At 40.9% G+C, this 26,854-nt stretch overlaps 1 protein-coding gene across 1 annotated transcript in view; it reads right to left on the reverse strand.

The window, feature by feature from the left end:
* Positions 1 to 6,799: 6,799 nt before the first annotated feature.
* The window catches only part of SPTLC2 (serine palmitoyltransferase long chain base subunit 2), a 78,488-nt gene continuing 58,433 nt past the window's right edge, over positions 6,800 to 26,854 (reverse strand). The window contains exons 10-12 of the mRNA XM_054827301.1: positions 14,779 to 14,914; positions 11,973 to 12,102; positions 6,800 to 7,537 (exon numbers count right to left, since the gene is read on the reverse strand). Of these exons, the coding sequence (XP_054683276.1) occupies positions 7,418 to 7,537; positions 11,973 to 12,102; positions 14,779 to 14,914 (386 nt within the window). The 3' untranslated portion in view covers positions 6,800 to 7,417. The remainder of the gene's footprint in view (positions 7,538 to 11,972; positions 12,103 to 14,778; positions 14,915 to 26,854) is intronic.

Below are 26,854 nucleotides of genomic sequence, written 5' to 3' on the forward strand. Positions count from 1 at the left end.
AGCACCGCCGCAGCGCCGGGGCAGCGCCCTCCCTGCGAGGCGAGGCGGGGCGGGGCGGCCGCGGGCTCCGGCGGCTCCGGCCCGGCCGCATGAGGCGGGGAGGATGGAGGCGCCCTGGATGGAGGGGCGGGAGCCGGGCTGCGGCCGGGAGGGCTGGGGAGGGGGGGTTCAGCCGCATCGGGGGTTCAAAGCCTCCCGCCTCGCCCCCGGGGAGAAAAGCTGTCGTGCACGGAGCCGCATTCCGCTTGCAGAGGCCGCCCCCCTCCCCTTTTCCGAGCAGGGGCCGCGGGCTGCAGCGCCGGGGCTGGGGCCGCTCCGCTGGAGAGCGGGGCTAGGGCCACCCCCCACCTGGGCCAGCCCCTGGCAGGCAGAAACAGGGCTCTGTGCTCCCCAGTGAAAGCTCCGGCTGTTCCCGAGCTGTGGGAGGAACTTTCCGTCACTCAGAATAAGTCTTTATTCTTTGATCTGCTCTCTCCTGCGCCGGCAACATCTTTTCTAGCCCCCAAAGCCCGTTGGAAAACTGGTGTGGCCATTTACTCGGGGTCCAGAGACCACCTTTTCCAGAATCTCCACAGGCATTCATCATTCTGTGAAGGAATTGTTAGGGAAAGACACTGAAAGGAGGTTTTGCAGCCCACTGAGGAAAAGTGCCGGTGCTGGCACAGACCCCAGAAAGGGACACCTAGCAGGGAAAACCAAAGTCCAACATTTCTACAGCAGCCTTAGCACAACCCTGCAAATCACCTGCACCCATTTGTGCACCCACAGCTAGAAAACAGGACCTGCACCTCCTTTTCAAATACCAACATCTGGTTTATGCAAACTTAGGGCTGAGATGAATGGAAGGAAATGTTTAAAACAAGGCACAGACTGCAAGACAGATGTGAGGTCAAGAATCCCATGCGAGATGGATCAAGAAGCCCTTTCAAACATCTCATTAGCAGCATGACAGCTGATAGCAGTCCCACACTCTAACAGCACCCAAGGGTAGCAGCCCAACTTGAGCAGAGCCAGCTTTATGTGGCTAGCACAGAGCTGTGGCTGTTGCTGTACGATGGGCCCAAGCCTGATAAGAAACAGCTAAGCATCCCTCTCACATGCAACGTTCACTGGCTCTGGAGTGCAGGGCTGGAGGGGGACACTGATCTACCTGAGCTCTCAAACAGGCTATGGTTTTACCCAGCCATTCCTGTATGAAACTTGTGTGTTGGGATTTGGGTTGTTGGTTTTGGGTTTTTTTGGGGTGGTGGGGGGGTGGGGTGGTAGAGGGATTGGGAAGTGGAAGAGGGTTTGGTCTCCCTAACAGGGCAAAAGCTTCATTAGCATTAAGGAAAAAAATATATCACAATATAGCACTTTTAAAATGTCTTTATTATGCAGAACATAGAATATATTTGAATGGATTTTTTTTCCCCAAGCAGTTTTTTTCTCCATTTTTTTTAAACATGCATTGTTACCTTTTTAAAGCCAATGTACCATCCATTATCTTTTCCCTGCCCACAGAGCATCCAACTTCATGTTAATCCTGAGTGTAAAAAAAATTAGACATCTGGCATAAAATATTTTGGGGGAGCCCATTTAAAAATTTTATTCAAAATGTCTTATCTACAAAAAAATCCAATATATATGTACACTATAGCAACACAGAGGCATAAGAATACAGTGCAATTTAAGACGAAGTGCTGTGACTTGGTAATTCTGCCCAGGGCTTGTGGAAATGTGGGCCACCATTGGCTTTGGGGCTGCTAGCCTAAAGCCTCAGGCTCCAATGTTCCTCTGATCTCTCTCAAACTGGTCTGAAGTTAATAGTGGAAGGCTGGAGATGCATTTAGCTTAATATACCGTTAGGGGGTAGCAGAAATACTGCCTGAACAGGATGAGATTTGGGGAAAAAAAAAAAAAAGCTTTACAGCTGTCGGATGGTTTGGTACATTTCATTTTGCCATGGGTATTTTTGGAACAGCACCAACCCTTGGCATATTCAAGTGAGAGCTGTTCACCTACTGTTGAGGAAATTAGTTTGCTAGATGCCACTGCTTCTGAAATCCCTGACCCTCTCAATTATTATCCTGCTTTCAGCAGCCCTGGAACATGTTACTGATGCTTCCTACATAGGAACATAGGTGCAGAGAACTGCACTATTTTTGGCTTTCACACACAGACACCTTTTCTGCTCCATAAACAGCTGCTAGCCAGAGTCAAACACAAATTGAGTTGAACCTCTCCCTCCCTCTCAAAAAAACAGCAGTACATACTGCTTCACTAAGAGCACAGAGTATTCTTCTATGGGTTAAAATCCACTGCATTCTTCAAGGTCAGTTTTAATTTCAGTTCTTCATACCAAGAGTCACAGTTTAAGGCCTTCAACACACACCACTGTTGTCATCTCCTTCACCCAGCCCCTTTTGGGGATGTAAACACAACAGTTCCATGTCTGCACCAAACACTTCTCTTTTTAGTGAAAGATAAAGCACAATAATTCACACAAACACTTCATGGTTGTGCTCTAGCTTCAGTCCAGTCCTTGATCAGGTGAACAATTGCAAGGCTGGAGATGTTTACAGGAATATAAGCCATCACAATGGCATCTGAGGGGGTTTGTTTTGCTGGTTTTTTTTCTTCTTTCTTTTAAAGCCATGCTCAAGTTACACAGGTCAAATGACTTATGCTTTCCCCACTTGGGTGCTAGGTCCAGCGCCAAAGCCAGCGATGTACCTCCTGAGGGGTCATACTAGGTGTTCCCAGACAGCTCAGTGCTTCACTACTGTTAGAACAGACCACAGGTACCTCAGATCTCTGTGCAGAAGGTGCCGCCAACACAGATCCCAGCATGCTTGACACCTTCACAGGCAGAGTATAAACTGTAAACATAATATATATAAACTGTACATATAAGCTGTATAAATTTTGACTGAGCAATGTATATTGGGATAAATATACACAAGTTTCCTTCTCTGTGATGCAGCAAGGGAGCTCATGCATAGCACTCCAGATCCAATGCTGCAAGGTGTTCTCTTAGATGAAATGGAGAGCTCATGCTCATGGTTTTCCTCCAACCTTTCCTATGATCTACCTGAATAGATAACACTGTTTCTGGATGAGCAAACAGCTGTAAGCCAAATACTTTTCAGAGGTAAAGAAGTTAAAATTTGGGTAGAAGGAGAGGAAGTATTTACTTGGTGTGGAAAAGTTTTAGAGTGTGCCTTTGGGCATTAAAAGTGGCATTCCTGTCTTAGGGATGCTTGTTCAAGTACACATGAAAAATCCCTGTCCAGCTGAGAATAAGTGATGACTGACTGCCTCTTTTCCCCATCTCTGCTGTATTGGTCCTTCATCCACACAGCACATGGCTGGGCCACTGATTTCACAGGCACACTTCCCTTTCCTGCTCTGTGTGAAGGTGCAGCTCTGACAGTGGGTACCACTTCTGCACTCTTAGAGGAAAGAGCAAGAGGAGGATGGATGATACAATTCCTTCATTGAACGACTTCATCACGGTAAGATGTTCGGTCAGTTCACTCCTGAGTCTTTGCCTAAAGCAGAAATGTGCAACACCAGTAACCCAAGAAGCAGAACAACTCTTTGAGGATGCTACTTAGAAGGAAAAAAATACAGAAACTAAACAAAGAGTTAAATGTACCATATACACAGATACTATAAAAAGCTTGTGTCTTATGCAAAAAACAAAAAGAAAGCCCTGAATATTTTGACACAAGAAATGTTGGTTTCTTCTCCACCAAAGAACTAAAAAAAATTTATGAATCAGGCTCCTTAAGACAAAGGTCTACTTGGGAAGGCCAGTTTCTAACAAGAAGCAAACCTCTCACTCTTTGTTGATGCTCAGTAATAGGAGCTTCGCAATTTTCTTAAAAGAATATGGCCATCAGCCTTGAAAACTATAATGGTGCTAAACTCTTCACGCAACAGAAGCAAAATCTTGCTTGCTAAGTTCTTCAGAGAGGTACTGGGAAGGTAACCGTTGCATATTTATGAGTAAGTTTAGCCAATGTACAGTACAGGGCAAAATCCTTTGTTCAAAAGCAGCCTTCATTTTCTTTTGAATTTTGCATCTCTTAAGAAATACCAGGAGTCATTTTCAATTAGAATGTCTCAGAAAAGTTGGCAGGGACTGAAGTCTATTTCTTAAGCAGCTTTTCTTCCTTTGTGATCTCTCAAGATTGGTTCTTTCATTCACTTCTACTGCCAGGACAAAAAGGAGACAGATTTCTGGTCAGTATATAAACATCAAAGCAGCAGTCCATCCTACACATACCGTGGCAGCATACATACAACCAGTAGTGGTCTTCTGCTTTGGTTGTGGGAGCTGAGTTTTTTAGTAGATTTGAAAAGATTTTCCTGGCTTTCATGCTCAGTGAATTACTGACTTAAAAGTGTGAAATCTTGGACTTGTAACTTCTTTCTTTTCAGAAGCCGTTTCAATGGGTACCAGACTTTGGCAAAACAGGTTCCCTTGAATAAAAAAACCTCCTGAGGAGTGGTGGTGGTGGGAGTTCTTTCGCAACAAGGATATGGCAGGGCTGAAATGTTACCAAGCAGTTTGCAAATGCTACTAACTGCCTGAATGGTTTCTGAAATGTCTTTGCAACTCAGAATTCAAAGTCATATGCAAACACTGTGACACAGCAGAAAGATACTAAATGGCAGTTTAGCATGAACACAATTTCCTCAACAAATGCAACTGGAATCCCAACGGAGACCAGTAATTTTAAAACACCGACAATTCCAGAAGTGTTATACAGGAGTTGTACGAATTACTGACATTTATCCAGATGTTTTTCTCCCTTAAAGAGAACCTTCCCTAAAACTGAATCCCAGAGACAAGATTAATACTCAAGACTTGTAGAATCTACGATAACCCATTTCTAACTTAATACATCACAGTTTTCAAACTGACTTGACTACACAGCAGATACAAGCACGCTGTACATCTGGGAATGCTCTAATCAGCTCCCTGCTGAGCCATGCTTATGCCTTCAAATTGGCCGGTTTTGTGCAATCTTAAACTGTTCTACAGTCAGGACTGGGGCTGGAGTCAGGGCTTCCTGCACTAACCTCCTCTTGTTCCCTACTACAATTCAGAAAGAAAAAACCCAGTAATTCTTTGAGGTAAAGCTTCTTGAAGTCAGAAAGCAGGTCATCTGCTGGAATGTTAGAGCTAGTCCTGGGCAGAAGATAGGAGAGAAAGTAAGCTCATGTAAATTGCAGTTTACTCACTCTGTGGCTGAACAAGTGAGACTATTCCATAGCTATCAAAGTTGCACATACAGATTACAGACTTCTTGGACTGTGCACACACTTTGCTCCCAGGGACGAGCAAATCAACATTAGTGGACTAAGACAGAAACAGTTATCTGGACCTATTTTGAAACAGTCAATCTTAGTTGTTCTCATCTAATTACATTTCTGGAATGCAATGGTGAAAAAACTGAATCTGTGTTTTGAATTTCTATTACATTAAAATGGAACAAGATCTATAAACACATGAAGATAGATATTCTATAAAATAGAAGCCAATTCTGCTTTAAACCGCCAGATGTATTTGTGGAACTGTTTGGTTCTAATGACGAAAGTACTCTTTCCCTGTTAGCTGCAGAGTGAACATAAAAGAACTTTAAAAAAAAATCATTAATTTTTTTTCAGTACCAGGCAAATAGCTATGAGCTGCACTTTGCTTTAGCATAAGGATGAAGAATCTGTTTAAAAAAACTCCAGTCACCTGCAAAAACCATCGTGCTAACCCAAACTGAAGAGCTGTCCCAACCCAACTGACAAGATGTTAAAGCTTTAGTATCTTTGCAGAAACCCTACATGTCCAAGGCATAAAATACAGAAACAAACTATACTGCAACTGACTCCTGTTATAACATTTTTGGTACCTCTTCAATGATCCACTCTGTTCACTGAAAGAATTCAAGATGCAATGACTAAGTAGCAGACCACCTCTAAAGTGTGCTAGAGCACAGGCGTCTATTTTAAACTTTGATCAGAGTAAGACAGTGTGGAACTTGCACACAATAAAGATGCCAAACAGCAACTGGCTCAGTGAACATTAATTTGATCTCACAGTAACAGAAACGCAAAAGAATAAAGATGTCAAACAATGCAGTTGTGAGGGCATTCTCTCTTCAGGGATGGCCCACACGGGCATGCAGCTGCCAACTGTGATTTTGTTGGCTAGCTGAAATGTAGTGTATGATGCAAGATCCAAGCTGTCTATGCTCTTTGCATAAAAGCCTTGCACAACAAGGCAAATAAAGAACACCTCGTATATGACAAGAAACAGTGAATTAACGTGGCAAAGGGTTGCAATCAGTCTTTCACAAATCTGCATGAAACAAGTGGTTCTCCTAACAGTCATCCATTGTATAGGCCTGCTTATTGAGGGGTTCTGGTCTTAACGAGAGGCACAAGGCTTGCTATGGTTTACTTAATCCCAAGAGCACCCTTCTAGAACTTAGCAGTGACTTGTTCATGGGTTTATGGTAATTCTAAAGAAAGAGAAATTAACCTGAAGATGAGAAAGCAACACACACACTAAACCCACCTTTTTCTTTTTTTTTTTTTAAAACAGAAATATGTCAGAAGGAAGACAAAACACAGCCCATTTAAAAAAAATAACAACAAAACCCCCCTCCATCACTTACCCTATACGAAGAGGACAATTAGTGTCAAAACCAGGAGACAATCGGGTATCCATACTGGGAAGGAAAAGAGGCTAAAGTCCCAGAAGTCCTTCCGCTTGTGGCTTAGAAAACTAAATAATGTTTGGGAACAATGGTCCTGTCAGTGACATGTCAACAACACATTTATTTTAAAAAGGCTGAATTCAAGTTTTAAACACAAGTAACTGCAAAACAACAACAAAAAAAACCAAACCCCACTTTGGTTGATTATCCATCTTGTTAAATATGTCAAAGTTAGCAATCAACAGTTTCTCTAGGAAGTCTCCAAAACCAGACAGGTCAGCTCACTCCTTACTGGGAAGGTCAGACACCTAGCAGTGACACTGGAAATGCTGCCATGCCAGCATCACACATGCTTACAACATCTCAGCCAGCATTTGGGAGGCTAATGGTGCATACAAAGTCTGAGCTGATCAGCCACAGCCAACTTGGGTTGCTGTGAACTCATTGAGACAAATAAATAAAAAAGCAAAAGAAAAAATAAAGCCAAGCACCTCTAGGGCCAGACCCCAAAGACACAGGAATCAAAGCTTTTTTTTCTCCTTTCCCTATTTACAAAATGCCATTTAGAGCTGATGTGGCCACTTCAGTATTGTGAGGAAATGTCTTTTATGCTAAGCAGTCATAAGTGTGTTGTTCATGGACGCTGTGGCCTGCATGCCACGGAGTGTCCCATGGGGTACGTCCCTCCCACCAAGGCACATGGAGGGAGCTCAGTCTTCTGTTTCTTCATATGTTGTCTCGTCAAACGGCCGGTCCAAGATAGGTACCAAACGGTGACGGGAATATTTCAGTTGCAAAAGGTCCCCAACTTCATTGATTTCTTTTAAAGCCTGAGAAAGAGACCACAGTAGATCAGCAGATGGGACAGATGGAAGCAAGTTATCAGCGCATCTTCCTTTTTGCATGCCTGCAGACTACTCTGACAGTCATTTTACTTAAGTGAGATTTTATTGCGCCAGAAGTCTGTAGCTTCAGAGGTGTATAGGACCTGGTTTTGATTTTAGCTTTCAGAAGTCTTGAGACCAAGTGAGGAGTACAGGTCACTTAACCGAGAGTGACTCTGCACCCACTTGACTACTCCACTCTTAAGGCTTCATAATATCCAGCAATACTAACTCAAATTTCACAGTCATCCCCAAAAAAGCCATGACCATTCATAGACAGAAAAACAGAGAAAAACGTTTCTCCCTTCCTGGAGGTAATAAAGCTGAAGCAGAAAAAAATGTGGAGGTTTGATGCCTTTTTATGTATGATTCAGTATGTAAACAACATGCGTGCTAGTATACCCTCTCTGACTGACTGTATTTTTTAAACTGCAAGATAGCAAAAGGCAAACTGCAATATTGTGCTAACAAGTTCTATTGATGCATTTGTTCTATCTACATTTGGTTAATTTGTATTGTCAATACACAACTAGAGATGCAAACTCTGTATCATAAACAACACTGCATGGGAGATTTTTGCCAGCCAATCCAAGGAATGAAAAAAAGTTATTCTGGGTAGGGTCCCAAGCATTTTCTACCTAGAAAGCAAGTCCCACTGACTGAAGTTGTCACAAAGGCAACACTCAGGCAACTGATGGCCCAGAACACTGCTAGTGAGCTAACAAAACCTTTCACCATTTTGACCTGAATGCAAATATTATGAAGTTTACCAGAGATCAAACATTTGCTAGCCTAAGAAATGAGGAAAGTCCCGGCTCAGTTAATCATAGTTTCTTTATGTTGCAATCTCTTTGATAAGACACCGGTTCACAATAGGGTTTGTTAAAAGCCAAACCATAAACTTCATTTCTCTACAGAACACTCCTGGAGCAAGGTACAAAATAAATCAGTTGGTGCAGACAAATCTGCAACAGTGCGTGATGCTAATTATCTCATATAGGCAAAGTGACAAAGAAATGAGTTCAGAAGATGACCTTCAGGTCCAATGTGATTTTTGAACTCAAAGGTTGGCATTCTGCACTCCCTTGAATTGTAAATTTATTCACACAGGTACATTCAGCATTCCTTCAGAATGCCACTAATTCAACATTAATGCTCCAATTTTAACATGTTCTGGGTCAAATGCCTGTCTCTTGAGACAAGTTGGCAGACAGGGGTTAATATTCCTACATGCTTTTCCTTCCTGGATGGATAGTTTAAGTTTTTGTTTCTTTAAACAATGGCCCCTCATGCTTGTTATATCTGGCAGCAAGAACCTCTTCACTCTAAAATCTGGGGGAACGACAAACCCAAAAGTTGGACCTCGGTAAAAACAAAACAAAACAAAAGCGTGGCCACAGTTTGCCAGAGCTTTAAGTAAAGATCCCATATGGAAACAATTTAAGGTTGAATTTCTGTTGAAAGAGTCTGTTAACTGTTATTCTTGAATGCAGATTTAGGATTTTATTAATTTAAAACAAAAAGGACCATGTGACCAGCAAAGACTACAAAGGAAATGGCATTGGTGAACTCTGACTTCAGGAGAGTGTAATATATTTTTCATCACCAAAAAGAAAGCACCAGCCCACAGGGATGCAGGTTATAAGGGACTTCACTCTGATCCTGAGCCAAATATTTTCAGGCAAGGAAGTTTTATTTACATAAAACGGTTAAAATTGTAACCGAGAACTGTTCCTCCATCATGTGGGTTTATTTAATAAGAACAAGGAAGCATTACAAATATCAGCATTTACAAGACAAGCTTCTCTTCCCCGTGCTCCAAACCTGGATACATTTGGTTTACAAAAGATGCCATAGCAGCCCTAGTTAGCATGCATGCATGCACAGAGGGGCTACTAAGTTCTCCTCTGTGTCACTGACTTGAGGAAGCTCTCTGCCAGCTCTCTCCAAGTCTATTCATTTCAGTTCTTTTTCCTCCTGGACATTGTTGCCACAGTTCAGCAGAGGGATCAGATCCGAGGGCTGCCTTAATGATTAGCTGCCTGAAATCGATCCCCTTTCACTGCATCACAATAAAACACAACACAAAGTCATTGACACAAAGCTTGCTCCATACTAACTCCTCTTGCCAAGGTTCTGGGTTCAGAGCATGCAGCTGTTTTGAACCTCAAAGTGGATTACACTAACTTGGAACAAAGCCTCCACATAATGAGCTAAATCAGGATTTCTTCATTCACTTCAAAATTCACACCTCATTTTGTCCTAGATTAATTTTCTTAGGCAGACAAGCCCTAATATATTGAACAAGCATTTCCTTGATTTAGAGCATTTAGCACCTACAAAGGTACTCTACAAATGAGTCTGTAGAGTTAAATGCACAAAACTTGAAACATTTTCTGGAAAGCAGAAAGACTTGTAAGTGAATTGACAGAAAGAGAGCTTTTTAAAGCAGAGTAATAAAAGTTACAGATTGGTTTTGGAAGAGCAAGTATAGTACTTATATAGACCCTGCAAAAGCAGCTTGTTATGGCAAAGACTCCAGCTAGTCACTAAGAGAGGAGATGAAGAATCTAACCAACAGCAAGATTGCATGATTGCTGAGGTACTGCCAGCACGTCAAGTTTCAGTTGTAGGTCAGTTTGCAGTAATATGATTTCAGACCCTTTAGTTTTCTTTCTTTTCCTTCCTCCCACCTCCTTCCCATTAATCCCACCATGCCCACCTAGCCAGAAGTTCCTGCTCCCTCACTTGTGTCAACGCACTCAGCTCTATTACCATGCTCTCAGCCATGTCTGTGATACTATTCATTTCATAGGGGGGAAAGGAAGGGAAGGAGCAGGCCTTCTCCAAACATACTGTTTAAGAATTTTTAATTTGGAACAGAAACAACTGAATTGGGATAATTACAGGAAGAGTAGCAGGACAAGTAGCTGGGAAGGAAGTCCTTAAGCAGTCTGCTGTTGGAGTGTCAGGACAGAATCTCTCAGGTCTTACAAGGCAGAAACAACTCAGAAGCAGCAAGTACAGCACCAAAGGTACATGGCAGGTTGTTTAACTGATACAGAATGACACTAAATATACATTACCAAACTGCACACACCACTGCCTTACTATTTTTCCTAACAAAACTGAAATAAAAAAGAGCCATTTTCAGCTGTCAATTTGAAAGTTCTGCGGCAGTAACATGTGAAAACTTTGAATCTTTTTTGGGGTTTTTTTGACAAGACATTAGTAAATATCTGTTTATATGTCCCATTTGCTGTTCATGTATCGAAGTGTTACCACCTGATCATGTCTGGACATTGGGCATAACTCCATGATGACTTCTCCCAATCACCTTCTTGTCCACAAAATGTTTGAAAATAGTTTCAAGGATTTTTTTCCCCACCATCTTCCCCAGGATGAAGATGAGGCTTAGGTGAGGCTAAAAAAAAATAAAAATCAACCAGCCTCTCTCTTCAGGACCATATCCTATGGGATTCTTTCAAGCAGGTCTCTGAACAGGACAGAGTCTACTCTCTTGAAGTCCAAGGTTGTGACTCAACCTAGCTTAGGTTCTGAGTCACAAAATGGCAAAGTGGGAAAAAAAAATACAATGAAGAACTTTGACAGAGCCTAAGACAGCCCATGTACATGTCCATCAAAGAAGATTATTCAGAAGACACCAAAACATAGTAAGGATAGTCAGGCTTATTCATATAATCCACTTTCAACGATACTAGTCAGAGAGTAACTTCCATCCTTAATTTCTAAGGCAGCACCTCCTAACTCTGTTGCAGGCCTCCTTTGAGGGGACCTCCATTCCCACTGGAATGTGGTTAGTGCAGGCAGGAGCGAGTAAGGCACTGTACGTGGCACAGACTCAGTTAGTACAGGATCATTTAAGATACAGTGCCCTGAAGCTATAAACAAGAACTGGAATAGTAACCTTTGGAATAAAAATTCTCACTAGTAATCATGTGCTGAGGTTTACACTTGCTTTTGAGAAGAATATAGATTGGAGGTTCTCAGTTTTGGTTTTTTTTTTTTTACCTTCTGCATCTAGGATCAGAAGCAGCAGAATTTTTTCCTTTTAAATGATTCAGTGGAAGGTAGATCCTCTTAAGAGGGGAAAAAGCATTTTCTCAAAGGAATGAGACTGTCTCTCTTGCATCATTTAAAATAAAAAAGAAAGCCCCTGAGATTCACTGTAGGCAGCCATTCTGCATTGTCGAAGCAAGGAAAGAGATGGGAGTCATTGCTAGCTCTACTACACAAGGCTTTGAACATTAGGTACAACTAGTTTGTGTACCAAACATTGAACCAGTCTACAAAACATAGACAATTGTTGTATCTGCTTATAGAAGGCAGGAGCAAAAGGAAGACAAGATGAGACACTTACTGTATCAAGCATCTCTTTGGTATGAGCTGCAGACAAACAGAATCTGGCTCTGGACTCGATGATGGGGGTGGCAGGGAAGCCCACAACCACAACACCGATGTTCCGCTTCAGCATCTCACGCCCAAACGCACTGCCAGAAAGAACATGAAAGGTCATCAGAATGGTACCAGGGGAGGCCAAGCAGCAGCAGCAAGAAGGTCTCTGTATGTTAACCCATACAGGCCTTTGTTGAAGCAAGCCTGTAATACCACAATTTGGAGCTTCCAGTGCTTTCTTTTAAAGGCAGAATGCCTGTTCACAAAAGCCTTTTTTTAACCTCAATCCCAAGGCGGTCCTCCTTAAAAGGTTTCACTGTATTAAGTTCTAACAAAGCTGAAAGATTCTATGTGGTAGAGGCTAGCCTTTTAGCAAGCTGTTTCTAAATGGATATGTAACCTAAGCTTGGAAATCTTTCTGATAGGAAACATGTATTTTGGCTCAGAAGGTGGACTATCCAAGGAATCCCCCATGCTGCAATCCCCCAAAGCAGATGCTTCTGCAGTTTCAAGACGGTTTGTTCTTCACCAATTTAAAGTATATTATAGTGTCACAGAATGTACCACTTTTTTAAGTGCCTACCATGGGAACCATTGAATTGCCACAGTAAATTGAGATCATCTAATCTGATACCAAATATTTCTAAGGAAGGTGCAAAAACCTCATACAACTGTCAGCATCTTCAACAAAACAAATTCTTAAGGGGATTAAAGAAATTAGTGGCTGTCACTTACATGATAAGAGGCCCAAAGATCTAGATCCTTTCCATAATGGCAGTGCAATTGCGAGTGTTTCTACAGGCCACAGGAAATGGTTAATCCTTTTTGAACTGACCTTGCCTTAAGTAGCAGCAATGAACTTAAGAGGCTTATAAGGATGTATAAAAATAACATCCTTCTACTAAGTTTTAAGTTTTCTGCCTTTCACTTCTGCTACAACTATTTTCCTTACAAATAGGTGCAGCCTGACACATTTCATTTTGTATCCATTCAGTACTCTCAAACTATTTTAAAAACTGACTACAAGAGACAAAGAAAGGATGAAGTAGACCCGATGCAGATCCTAAGGGCCAACTCTCATCAGAGCTCTGTGTTCTTGCTCATTTTTAAGTAAGTTACTGGCCCAGTTGCTCAGCTAATAAACATTTCCTTGAACATTTCCAGGGAAAAGATTGTACTGACTGGTAGAGCAGTTTGGCAGTAGAAAGAGCGTGGCTCTGTGTGCTGGATGATGCACGCTGCAGACTCTACAGCACCCATAAAGGCTACAGGCTTTTTACATTTGGTTTTACTGAGAAGGGTGGAGGAAGACTGTATCTAGCTTCATGCTGAGTGCTAGAAGATGTTTGTTCCCTCACAGAACCACAGTGCTTAGCCAGACTGAAGCCTAACTGAGCTAGAAGAGCACTAGAGATGTTTGGTATGGCTTAAAATGAAGCTATGCTTTCCAAATTTGAAAGTGTTCGTTGAGCACTGCATTATATATGGACACTGAGAAGCAGCTATCAAAGCCAAGTTGTCCTTGAAATCAAGCTCTTTGTTGCAAAACTTTTTAATATATACATTATATCCTGTTGCAGAATTTTCGCCTTAATTATCCACACAGTAGCCCACAAGTCTATAAGCATTTATAAAGCTATGTGTAAGAGTTCTATTAGCATTTACAATAACAACACCTCAGCTATTAAAACCAGACTTCTTAAAAAACTTGGAATTCATCAAATACAGGTTGTTGTGTCCCATCATGTTCCACACTTCCTGCTTTTCCTTTTTTTTAATTTTCAGAGTTCATCTGTGGAAATACTGGCTGTTTCTGATGCGGGAGCCGGTTGAAGGATTCCTCCAGTGACTTTTAACGTTAATTTCCATTCAATTTCAGCTTCTCTTTAGCACATATATACAGTTTACATATAAATAAAATGAAAAAACCCAAACCCAAACAAAAAAACCCCAAATTTTGAAACATGGCATGTAGCGGTAAAATTGCTTCCCTGAAGGGCTTTCTTGCTGCTCCAAGCTACAAGCCTTGATTTTCTCAAGATCACTTATAGGAATTTTCCACGTTTTGTAAGACTCAGTAATGACAACAGACATAGAATCATAGAATGGCTTGAGTTGGAAGGGACCTTAAAGATCACCTGGTTCCAACCCCCCCTGCCTTGGGCAGGGACACCCTCCACTAGACCACGTTGCCCAAAGCCCCATCCAACCTGGCCTTCAACACTTCCAGGGATGGGGCCTCCACAACCTCTCTGGGCAACCTGTTCCAGTGCCTCACCACCCTCACAGTGAAGAATGTCTTCCTAATATCTAATCTAAATCCACCCTCCTTCAGCTTAAGGCCATTACCCCATGTCCTATCACTCCATGCCTTTGTGAACAGTCCCTCTCCAGCTTTCTTGTAGGCCCCTGTAGGTACTGGAGGGCTGCAATAAGGTCTCCCCAGAGCCTTCTTTTCTCCAGGCTGAACAATCCCAACTCTCTCAGCCTGTCCTCATAGGAGAGGTGCTCCAGCCCTCTGATCATCTTTGTGGCCCTCCTCTATACTCGCTCCATCAAATCCATGTCTTTCTTGTACTGGGAACCTCAGAGCTGGATGCAGTACTCCAGGTGGGGTCTCACAAGAGTAGAGCAGAGGGGCAGAATCACCTCCCAGTGATCATAAAAGCAAAAATTAAACCAGTCTTTTCTTACATTTAGAAAAGTCTTAATACTCTTACACCATCCTAGCTTTAAAGAAGATGGATGAGAAGTTACCCTATTAAACCTACCCAATTTTTGCTGGCATGTACAGCATTAGAGGCACAACAGGGGAATCTTCATTTCCATAGATGATAAAGCCCATCTCTTTCAGTCGTCTCCTGAAATATCTTGTGTTCTCTGCTAGCTGCTGCACACACGCTTTCCCTAGAAAAGAAATTAAGATAAGACCATGAACACAATAGCCATAAGTCACATGCTAACTGCAACACCTCTAGCTAAAGCACAAATTAAATGCAAACTAGAATTTGCCGTTTCTTCTCCCTCATGTAATCAAGATTAATCATTCATTTTCAAACAAGGCTGTAGCTGAACGGACTAAGACAGGCACAACCATCAAGTCCAAGAACTCCCTAGTTTTTCCATATCAGGTTTTTAATCAAGAGGTACCTGGTAAAAGGAGGCAGTTACCTGCTTTTAAATGAGATTAAAAATTTGCTAAAAATTCACTGGTAACTGCGTCTTGAAGAACAGTTTGCTTACACTTTGAATAATTAACGGAAACCTATTGAATCATCTGGGGCTGTTCACTGTGTTTTACCCTACTTGTCTATTAATGGAAATTACTACTTTCCTCCTTAGATCTGCTTGCTGAACTGATCATGTGGCTGCTCTCTAGCCTTTTTCGGTTAAAATGAGCTGGGTTTAAATTAAACCGATTACTTCTGATAACCCAGCTCACTTCGCATAAGCAGCTGCAGCCAATTTATCATGTATCCAGGTAATTCTCTATGGATTTTTTTTTTTTTACACACTTGTCAAAATTAGTACACAGGACGTTAGACAGTTAGTATAATTTAAATATTCCAGCTATTTAGATAAGCATAGGACAACCTGTTTATCAGTTAAATTCTAGCCTAGCATAGTGTACTACGTTTCTGTATTGCCCAGAAAAAGATCCACATCATGTCACCTAAGCAGATGATAATGCATTTCTGATCAACTAATACTCTGATGTGCTTAAGAGATTAAGCACTATGCCATTGATGAGACTATAATAAGTAACATTTATAATTACTTGTCTCTGGTCCACAGAGTATGTTTCTGGATAATTGATTATCCAAACACCGCCTTCACCAGATGGGAGATTCATATACTGAAGCATTAAATCTACAGCAGTGTGGATCTATGCCACACAGTGAAATCAGCTGCTAGATATTAATCGTCTTCCTTTAAAGTTGCAGATAACATAAGGTGATTAACCAAAAGGAACGCTGGGTCTCAAAGAAACATCCAACACCCACATAGCTGTGCTCCAGGCCAGAACAAATGTAATTTTAAGAACCTATACAGTTCTTGTAGCCAAGAGTATCAGACATTCCACCCACAACCATGCAATCAAAGGCAAAATCCCATCAAAGGCAAAGCATGAGAGAAAAGGATGAAACCTGTTAAGTTTGCAAAACTTGGCCTATCATTAGTGGGCAGGAGCTGGTATTTTTAACAGCATTCACTGCCATTTAAGACACCTCTTCTCCTCCATTAACAGCATTATTTCTTAATCTTTTCTCCCCCAGAGTTTCTGCAGAAGCTTAATTCTTCTTCCCCCAAAAGCAGTAAGATTTCAGTAAAACACAAAGGCGTCTTGTGCTTATGAAACTAATTTTTAATTGGCTCATATCAGATCAGATCCTCTCGTGGAGACCCAGCTTTCTCTCATGTTTTCAGACCAATTATATGGTTATTTTAAATACCCCAGACCGCAAAGTGAAGTTGAAACAAATAAAAACCCCAAGAAAATAAAAAGAAACAGGCATACTGTGAGATACCACAGATAGTGGACCAGAAGCCACTACTTGCATTTCTAGTATTGAGACAAGCAATAAAAACACAAGTGTCCAGAGCAATCCACAGGCAGAAAAAAGCTACTATGGGACCTTCTGAGAAAGCTGCATCCATGTGTCTCCTATACAGAAACACACAACTTCTGACAACGTTTTAAGTCAGTGATGTACAACCCCACTGAAATACACATGAGATTTCACCACTATGAAAGTAGTAAGGTAACATACACAGCTAGATACAACTGCTGAGATCAGACCCCCTTGCACAACCAGGAACGCAGCTTCTCCCATACATACATTCCCCTCCATGCTCCCATAAAGCACGGAGTTTACAGTGCTTCAAGCAGAATGAACTTCAGCACCTTTATAGTTTTCCCCTCTACACATTCACACCCCTTTCCAAGTTGTTGGGAGCCTACCAGGCTAAAGATTAAAGAGTAACCTTAATTTGTAGTTGGCAACCGCTTCACAGTCTTCCTTACGCTCTTTCCCATAAAAGGAGTTTATGATTCTAGATTTGTCCTTATAGATTGAAGTGTGCTTTGAGATGTAAACAAGTTTGCTGCGCAAGTCTTTCAGTTCTCTAGAGAGACATAATCATGTACTACAGCAACAGACAGATTTGGAAGACACTTGCCTTCTTCAGGTTTGTGGGTCTCAAAAGCCTGTCAGCTTTTACTTCACTCCAGAACCACCAGTCAATGTAATGAAATTACTACCTCTCTAAAAACTTGTCACCATGGCTACAACAATATTATTAAGAACTTGAAGACATATTCAGTGGTGTCTTCCCACTACCCACCGCATGTCATTACCATCTTCAGAAGAGAACTGTAGTTGTGGTGAAGCAAAGCACCAAGAATTGAACAAGAACTAGGCACAGGTTCCTTGTACTCCGCTTTCCTTTCTCCCTGCATCCTGTGCAACTACTCTCCTCTGCACTTCAACATATTTAGTCTCCTATTCCACAATAAAATCCTGCACTTGAAGAGTGATGCCACATGCTAATTGAATAGGGTTTGCAATATCACGCAACGAGCATACATCCAGTGTTCAGCTCTGTTAACATCTGCTGGTTTATCCTCGCTGGTACACACTGGTGTAGCAGGCTGTTAACTGCTACTACAGTTTTACCATATTTTCTGGAACCACAAAAACAAACCAAGCAGTGTCTGGAGACAGCAGTGACAAGGTACCACTGCTAATCCCAATTGTACCCAAACAGTGCTTGAGCATTCAGATAGGACCTCAAAATCCCTTCCCAGCCCAAATATCTTCTGAAGCTCAGAGCTCTGTCCACATCTGCTCAACTCTAGGCCTAGAAAGACTGCCAGGACTGCAGCAATCCTCCAGTAGCTGGCTTTCTTGGCAGTATGCAGCTTCATTTCTAAGACCATGCGAAAAAGGCTGGCTCAGACACCACCCTGCCAATTGTTCTCACATAGGAGTTGTGCAACGATTCTGGTAACATCCTTTCATCTAGGAAACTGGAATGTGATGACCTTCAGGGAGGGAAGGGGAAAGAAAGGGAGGATTACTGGAACTGAGTTCTTCAAAAGGCTAGAAAACTAGAACCCCTTATCAGAGCAACTGATCTGAAGTCCCTTATGGGTCCTGTAAATGGCTTAAACTAGCTACTGACAGACCTACACTGGAATTAGAGGATTAACTAATAACTTCTCCTTTGCTTTTATATCCTTTTGCAAGTTTACTGCAGTCATAACAAGATCGCTTTTGCAATTTAGTAAAACACTTCCTTGCTTGTAGCAGCCAGAGCATCATTTAGTCTAAAGCCCACACGTACCCCCTAAAGAACATGCTGGCATTACTAATTTTCACACCACCATTTGTTTTACTGTACACCTTAAGTGCAGATTACGTGGTACAGAGTTGCAGCCCTCCCACCCCAGGTGCTAATAACCAAGCGTGAACTCCCAGAGGAGCAGCAGCTTTGCTAAGGAAGTCACTCAGAGCTCTCTCAAACCTTTGCTCTAAGGCATTGCCCATAACATCATGGTTGCTCTCTAGTGTAAGTGGCGAAGAATGAACTTCAGCACCTTCAGATCTATGCTTTTGCATTTATAAACCCTAAGCAACTTAACTCTAGACTTAACAGACAAGTCAGGCTCTGCAGTTTCTGCAGCAGAAGGTTTCAGTACCACCAGCTGAACCAATACAGTAAGTAACGTCTGATTGACTACAGTATTTTTTAGCATTGTTCCAACACTTAGCACGTACCTTCCAACATGAACAGCAAACTTTTGCCCACTTCTAAGCAAGCTTAAAAAATGGTGTTTCTAGATTTGTGCTGCGGGACAGTATTTATCTTTTCTGACATTTTACCATATGGTGTATCAAGTCTTACAAATATATAAGGCAAGCAATATTCTTCAAAAAACGCAGCTAGCACCTCCCTGAAAAAAATAAATATGTTCCAACACCCTACAGAAAGCACTCTATTATGAATCTAAAGGCACACGATATGCATATTCCCCACAACGCTAGTGGAAAGTAAATTAATATTTCTGCCAGGACAGATTCTCACAGGATTAAAAAAAAAAGATACTTCATTACTTGTGAAGGCCTCTGCTTTAGAGGTCATATTGCTCACAAAGACAGAAGTTATAGTGAAAACATTATCTAGGAGATATTTAAGCAAATTTCTTCTTGAAGCAGAAATTAGATTGATACTTACCATCGTTATCTGCAGGATAAAAAGGGGGCTGCATATTCTACCACACCAAATCTAAACTGCTCTTGCAATGGGTTTATCAATGAGGCACATAAATAGAGAAATTCACCTGTATTTAGCCTTGCTGTTCTTTACATCATAGAAGTTCATGCTTAAACTAACAGTCCAAATACGGCAAGGATTCTTAGACAATCCTTATTTGCAAAAGGCAGTTTAATACACAGCAATTACTCAGAAATTAAAAACTTTTGCAAGGCTAGGACAAACCTAGTCTTCGAAAAAAAAAAAAATAGAAAAAACACACACTTCTTCAAGCTGAGATCTGTGTAACTTCTGTATTCTATGTCAAAAAAAATCATCTCTACAAAGAACAAAGAAGCCCTACAATTTGTGGAAGTTACTCTGCTACAAAGATCTAATATTTGTAATGTTCCTGTCATCTATTAAGGCTGATGAATAAGCTATCATAGATGGTATTGGACTCAAAAGAAAAATTACTTCAACCAGGATGTATTTGTTTTTCCCTCCTCTTGTGATCTCTAGGCAGTAATTGGAGAGCGATCACAAATCTGTCCTTCTAAACAATGCAGCACTTCATCAGCAAGGCTTCTTGAGAAATAAAAGGCATGTTGCATTGTACACAGACTACCGACTGACGCTGAACTCCAGAGGGGCAAACCAACTTCAGATGGGCAAAAAAACCACAAGCAGGATTTTATCTGCTTGTCACACTACAGATCACTGTCACCTGGATCTAAACCAAATATACTTGATGCAATGCAAAGGAAGCTATATGTTTACAATTTCTTAATTAAGTCTTATAAAGACTTAAAAGCAACATAGTAGGACACATCTTTAAAAATGGTTCCTGAGCAGTGAAACTGTTAACTGTATGCACATGCTACAATACAGCTCTTGTTGGTGAACAAATACCAGTTCACATTAGATAGCTATGATGAAGTTACTAAGATTCTTTCATTAACTAATCTTGTAGCTGTTCGACATATTAGAGTTTTATTCTTGCAGTCCTGAGTTAACCTTTTTTTTGTTGTTGTTGACAACATGGATGATGAGGCTAAACTGACCAATTTCATGCCTTTATCTTATTAGCAGTTGAAGACTAACATCTTTAGGTTTAATGATTAAATGAAAAATTTAGAATAAAAGAAAACTCTTGATATAAATAGACTACTATTTAGTACATGCAGAATCATTCCATTTGTGATACATATTTATTGCCCCAATTACTCAGTCTCTCAATAACAGCTCACGCTGTAACGTAATGGAACATCCTCAGCTCCAGTTTTCATTATGGGATCAACAAAAGTATATACTAGCAGACATTTGTAAGAATTCTGTGAGAACTTGTAAGGATGTACTCTGATAGTAGCACACTGCCTCTGATAAGACTCAGTATCTATCTAACAAGAAGTAGGTTTTGTTAAGAAGATTGGCTAGAGCATATTAAAGACATCTTTTAAATCACTGCAAGAAGATTAAGGCAAGTTAATCTTAGTATCAGATCCATACAGCATCTTTGAGATGAAGACACTCCATTAGTTCTTTGCACAAGAGCTACTTTTAGTCTCTAATGTGATTTGTTTCACATTGTTTTTCAAGCTTGTCCCATCTTACAAACTCTTGCCAGTGTAGAGGTGTTGGAGGTGAGAAGCATTATATCACCTACTGACAGATGTGCCATCCTTAATTTGTGGCAGAATCATTTCTCGTGGTACAGTTTGTTTCAGTCAAGGAAGGGATTTATCCAACAACAAGTTTACCCTGACAAATACCACAGCTTTACTGATGTTAGCATGACGTCAGTAGGTATACTTTGCTAGGAGGACTATCAATTTTGTAGGACTGCTTACCTGGGCAAGTTTCTTGTCCTCTCCTCTCCTGACTCTCCAGCCACAATCTAGGGAATCTAATAAAACTTTTCCCTCCCTTGTACAAATGCTTTCCCAAGACTAAACAAGTTAATTTTTTTGTCTTTCTTAGAAGAAAAAATAAAAATCAAGCTAACTAAAGGAAATTACTTGGTCAGCTAAGTGCTTATGCGGATTATAGTAGCTCTGTGTGCATGTATATATACGTGCACAGGTATATGTGAAAGGACATCAAAGCAGATCAGATCTCAACCTACTTTTTCAGGAAACAATACTGAAAGGCATTTTATAACCTGAGCAGTAATGTTTACTGACTGTTGCTAGTTACTTAAGTAACAATTGAGCCTCCATATTCTTGTGTGGAATAAAAAGAGCTTGTGGAAAGGGTATGTTCTGTAGCAACCACCATCGTTCCCAAAAGACATGACCAACCTATAAACCAATTTTACGGAAATCCTTGACCATGCAAGCTTACATATATGTCTGGTAAACACCTTAGTAATTAAAATCCAACCATCACTGAAAACAGAAAAAAAAAGGAAAAAAAAAAATCACAATCCATTATAAAGGCACAGGGAACAAAGCGATGCCATCGTGTCCTGCTCACCAAACAGAAGATAAAGTGGCTAAATACATCCTACATGGAAAGAATTTGGACCATTCTGCAACATTTTATGGTTGTTTTTCTGAGAGCACCAGCATCAATGACAGTGAAGATAAACCATTATTTCCTGAGCATAGATAGAGCTTTTTCTCCACATACCTTGCTATCAATGTGCCAAACAGAAGAAAATAAGTGATAATTTCTACTTCAAAAAGCCTGTATTTTTGGACATTTGTAAGTGTTTAAAAAACTGATGATGAAAACTTGGTTACATATATCGTTCTCTAGAAGTTTGTTTCTTCAAGTCAGAGTGATGCTGTAATATATTCAAGCTTGTAAATTTTTCCACATTAAAACCCCCTTGTTGTTGCAAAGGCTTATACTTCCATTCTGTTTATTATTCCTACATTTCTGTCTTTTGGTTGGCTGTTTCAGTGGAAGACATAATTCAGCATACTCTGTTTTGGAAACAAGCATTTTTCAAATCTCAAACAGGAATTCAATATTCTTCTGCTGATTTAACAGATTCTCTGCTAAGCTTTCAGAAGCTAAGTTGCCTCCCGAGGGCTTATGAAGATCTTTTGCAATGTTAACATAATAAGTCAAGTTGTTTTCCGGACACTATACTTGTAAATACCTCATAATTAAAAAAACACAACAGCTGATTTCTTTTTTGAGAAAGCATAAAAGCACTACTACTCTTTTACTGCCATGAACATGCTTTTCATAAAAGATATAGAAAATTCCCTCTTTAAGGCTTTTCCTAAAAAACACAAGTCAAGCATGACTTCTAACAATACTTGCACAATGAAAAAAAAAAAAGCAAAATGTTTTTAGATTTGCCAAGTTGCAGAAAAGACAAGCACAATTTAAGATTATCTGACTGGAAGCAAGGGTCAGATTCAAAACAAAGTAGTAGCTATTTAAGGGCTATAGTAAATAAACTGAAAACTAGTCAGTAGAGTGAGATTTTGAACTAAAAAGCACTGGAACACTGAACAAAATTCCAGTTCAACATTGGTTAAATGCCAACACTTTTACCTTTTAAGGAAAAGTTGCACTAAGAGAGAGACAGGGAGAGCATGATGGTGTTATAAATGCTGTAACAGATGTTTAAGGACCTGGGATGGTAATATCTGCCAGAGATGATTTTAAGAGTCTTGTAACATCATCTGTCAGAAAGAAAACTCATAACATGAACTCACATCCTAAGGCAAGAAGGGAGATCAAGATTGATTCATGTGCACAATCCTGCAAAAGACACCACTCACCTACACAGTAATGGAAAGGTCACCTCCTACAGCAACCTATTCTTTCAGTCACATAAAAAAAAAGTGATTGACAGCAGCTCAAAAACAAGAGGAAAGTTTAAAGCAAAGTTTTCACTGGTTTATTCTGAAAGATAATACTATAAAAACTAATAAGGAAAATTTTATGATATGTTACATACAGATTTCTTATCTTTCACAATACTTTTCCTATCTCATTGCTTAAGTTCCAGGGACAAGGTGGCTCCACTTGCACCAATTTGCTGCTTCTCAGTTTGCACATGTGAGCGCTGCACTGCTGCCACTATTTGCAGTAAGAATTTTACATCCTTCCCTTCAGATGCCGTCTGCAGATTTTCACTACAGATCTTCAGAAAAGTATTATATACAACTATACAATGTAACCTGAGATTGCATAGAGACATATTAAAATGTATCGGTCAGAATACTATATTCCCCTAAGTTTTACATTATAAACCATCAGCTCACACAGGCAAATGCCAAGAAAACCTCCCAAAATAACAAGAAACTTAAAAAAGTAATTAGAATAATTCCTTAACTCAGTGCTATTATATTACTGTTTAATAGCTCAAATTCTAGTATTTAGCAAACCATTCAGAAGAGAAGCGACTCATTGGGTTTTTCCACAGCACTGCTGAGGGCATCCAGTTTTAAAACAAGCTTGGAAATGGGAAGAGTCATTACGGAAGAGTCTTTAGGCTTTATGTCTAGTCTGGGGTCACCAGAAGGACCGAGCATCTTCCACTAGGGGCCACTGCTGCACAGAGGGAGTCCGCAGCTGCCCTCTGTGGTACCCAAGGGTGGCTGTGTACTCCCTCTGTGCAGCAGCGACCTGCTGTCAGGATGCACTCCTCCTCCCCAAAAAACCCCCTATACCACATCACGGTAGAGCCATGCTTAATTCATCCAGGAGACGCTAAGGAACCGCTAACTGGACAGCTGAGTCAAGTTATTTATTCTTCTGACACATTTGCGTGCTTCCCGAGTTCACTGCTCCGGAGATAAACTACAAATAACGTGGGAGGAGAAGCTCAGTTTAAGAGCCAGTGCACTTGAAAGCATGAACAAGGAAATCAAAAGACTGCTGAGAGCTCATGTTCGTTGGCCATATGGCAGCAGCATTAGCAACGATTTATTTTAGGAGAAGCAGTGAAGGGCTTGGCTCATGACCATTCTGAGTTAACTCCGTGCCTATGGCTTTTTAACAAGACTGTATGCAGGGGATTTGCCTGGATTACATGGGTACTGACTATGGAGCCACTGCAGAGGTGATGGTAAAAGAGCTCAGAGCTTTAAAGAAGAGAGGAAGACAGTTAAATTTGATTTAAAAAATTGGCAATGGTAAAGCAAAGGAGATTCAGAAACAGAAAAAGGAGAAAAGAAAAATTATGGCTGATATTCTTGGCATTGAAAGGTCCACAAGAAACAAAATTTATGCTAATGCTAAGTATCTGTCATTGCATTTGCTATCAAGCTTAAAAGTTCCAGTTCTGAGTTCTGACCAGAAGGCTGGAGCACCTCTCCTATGAGGACAGGCTGAGAGAGTTGGGATTGTTCAGCCTGGAAAAGAGAAGGCTCCGGGGAGACCTTATAGCAGCCCTCCAGTACCTGAAGGGGCCTACAAGAAAGCTGGAGAGGGACTGTTCACAAAGGCATGGAGTGACAGGACAAGGGGTAATAGATTTAAACTAAAAGAGGGTAGGTTTAGATTAGATATTAGGAAGACCTTCTTCACTGTGAGGGTGGTGAGGCACTGGAACAGGTTGCCCAGAGGAGCTGTGGATGCCCCCTCCCTGGCAGTGTTCAAGGCCAGGTTGGATGGGGCTTTGGGCAACCTGGTCTAGTGAAGGGTGTCCCTGCCCATGGCAGGGGAGGTTGGAACTAGGTGATCTTTAAGGTCCCTTCCAACTCAAACCATTCTATGATTCTATGAGTCTAAAGGCAGGCCAAAAAACAGCTGGGTGCACATACTGTGTACTCATTGAGTTGATATATACTGGGGAGATTGACGCCTTTGGCATGTTCCAAAGCCCAGAGGAATATTTTTGTATTTGCACTTTATGGTTTTATTTGCAACTACCAGCTGCATTTAGAGAACTCCAGGGCAGCCTGCTCACACCATGAATTTCATCATAAAGAAATGCAGCTCTCACCATGTCTCTTGATGTGACTGGAAAGATATAAAGACATTTATAAAGAACTTTGGTCAAGTGTGTAATCATAGAATACTTTGGGTTGGAAAGGACCTTTAAAGGTCATCTAGTCCAATCCCCTGCAATGAGCAGGGACATCTTCAACTAGATCAGGTTGCTCAGAGCCCCTGAGCAACCTGACCTTGAAGGCTTCCAGGATGAAGCATCTACCACCTCTCTGGGCAACCCGTTCCAGTGTTTCATCACCCTCATTATAAAAAATTTCATCCTTACATCTGGTCTGAATCTCCCTTCTTTTAGTTTAAAACCATTACACCTCGTCCTATCGCAACAGGCCTGACCAAAATGTTTGTCCCCATCTTTCTTATAAGCCCCCTTTAAATATTGAAAGGCTGCAATGGAGGCACTTTCCCAGAAGATTTTACTAATTGTTCAAAATAACACACCAGTGAGCACAAGAATCTTAGCTCATGCCAAAGGTTTTCCGTGATATGGTGACATCTGTCCTGGTTTTGGCAGGGACAGAGTTAATTTTCTTACTGGCAGCTGGTACAGTGCTGTGTTTTGGATTTAGGATGAGAATAATGTTGATAACACACTGATGTTTTTAGTTGATGCCAAGCAGTTAAGGACTTTTCAGCTTCTCATAGTGGCCTGCCAACAAGGAGGTGGGGGGTGCTCAAGAAGCTGGGAGGGGATACAGCCAGGACAGGTGACCAAACCTGGCCAAAGGGATATTCCATACCATATGACATCATGCTCCGGATATAACTGAGGGGTTGGCCAGGAAGTGGGGCAGCTCAGGAACTAGCTGAGCATTGGCTTTGGGTGGTGAGAAATGAGAAATTGTGCTGTTCATCAGTCATTCTGTATATTCTTTTATCATCATCATCATTATTATCATCATCTTCCTTTTCTGTCCTATTAAACTGTCTTTATCTCAACCCATACATTTGGTTGGTTTGCGTTGGGTTGGTTGGGGTTTTTCTTCCTTTTTTTTTTTTTTCTCCTCCTTTTTGATTCTCTCCCCCAGTTCACTGCGGGGAGAGAGGGGAGGAAGGGAGTGAGTGAATGGCTGCGTGGTTGTTTTAGCTGCCGGCTGGGTTAAACCACAACACACAAAGACGTTATAAAATGACATGGTAATAAAATCAGATAAAATAGCCGCTCACCCATGCACAGCCATGACAGTATTATAATTATTTGATTAGTTATCTTTTACCTCAGACGGCAGGCTTCATTATGTGAGCAGAGAGACTTTGAAATAAGATACATGTGTAAAGGAGACCAGCATGAATAAACATTTTAAGGAGTTAGTAAAAGCAGTATTAAATCCAATTGATTTAAACTGAGCCAGTGTTTATCAAACTACAGGAGACAGCTTTTCTACAACAAAATCCCTTTTATAAGATCCTGAAAACTGAAGCTTTAAAGAGATAGAGATTAAACTAGTACAATGCTACTGACGCCACAGTTGCAGAAATAAAAGACAGGTTAATGGACCATTCTGCCTCAAATCTGGCCAACCCTGGCTCCTAAAACCAGTGTAAACCAAACATTTAGTAGTAGTTGCAAATACATAAAATGAGTAAATTCCATTATAGATGTTTATAAATGCTGAAACTTAGAAATTATTACTCCTTAGTCATTAAATTGAGATTACAAATGTTATCGTT

The sequence above is a fragment of the Grus americana genome, chromosome 5 (assembly GCF_028858705.1).
Source record: "Grus americana isolate bGruAme1 chromosome 5, bGruAme1.mat, whole genome shotgun sequence".
NCBI lineage: Eukaryota > Metazoa > Chordata > Aves > Gruiformes > Gruidae > Grus > Grus americana.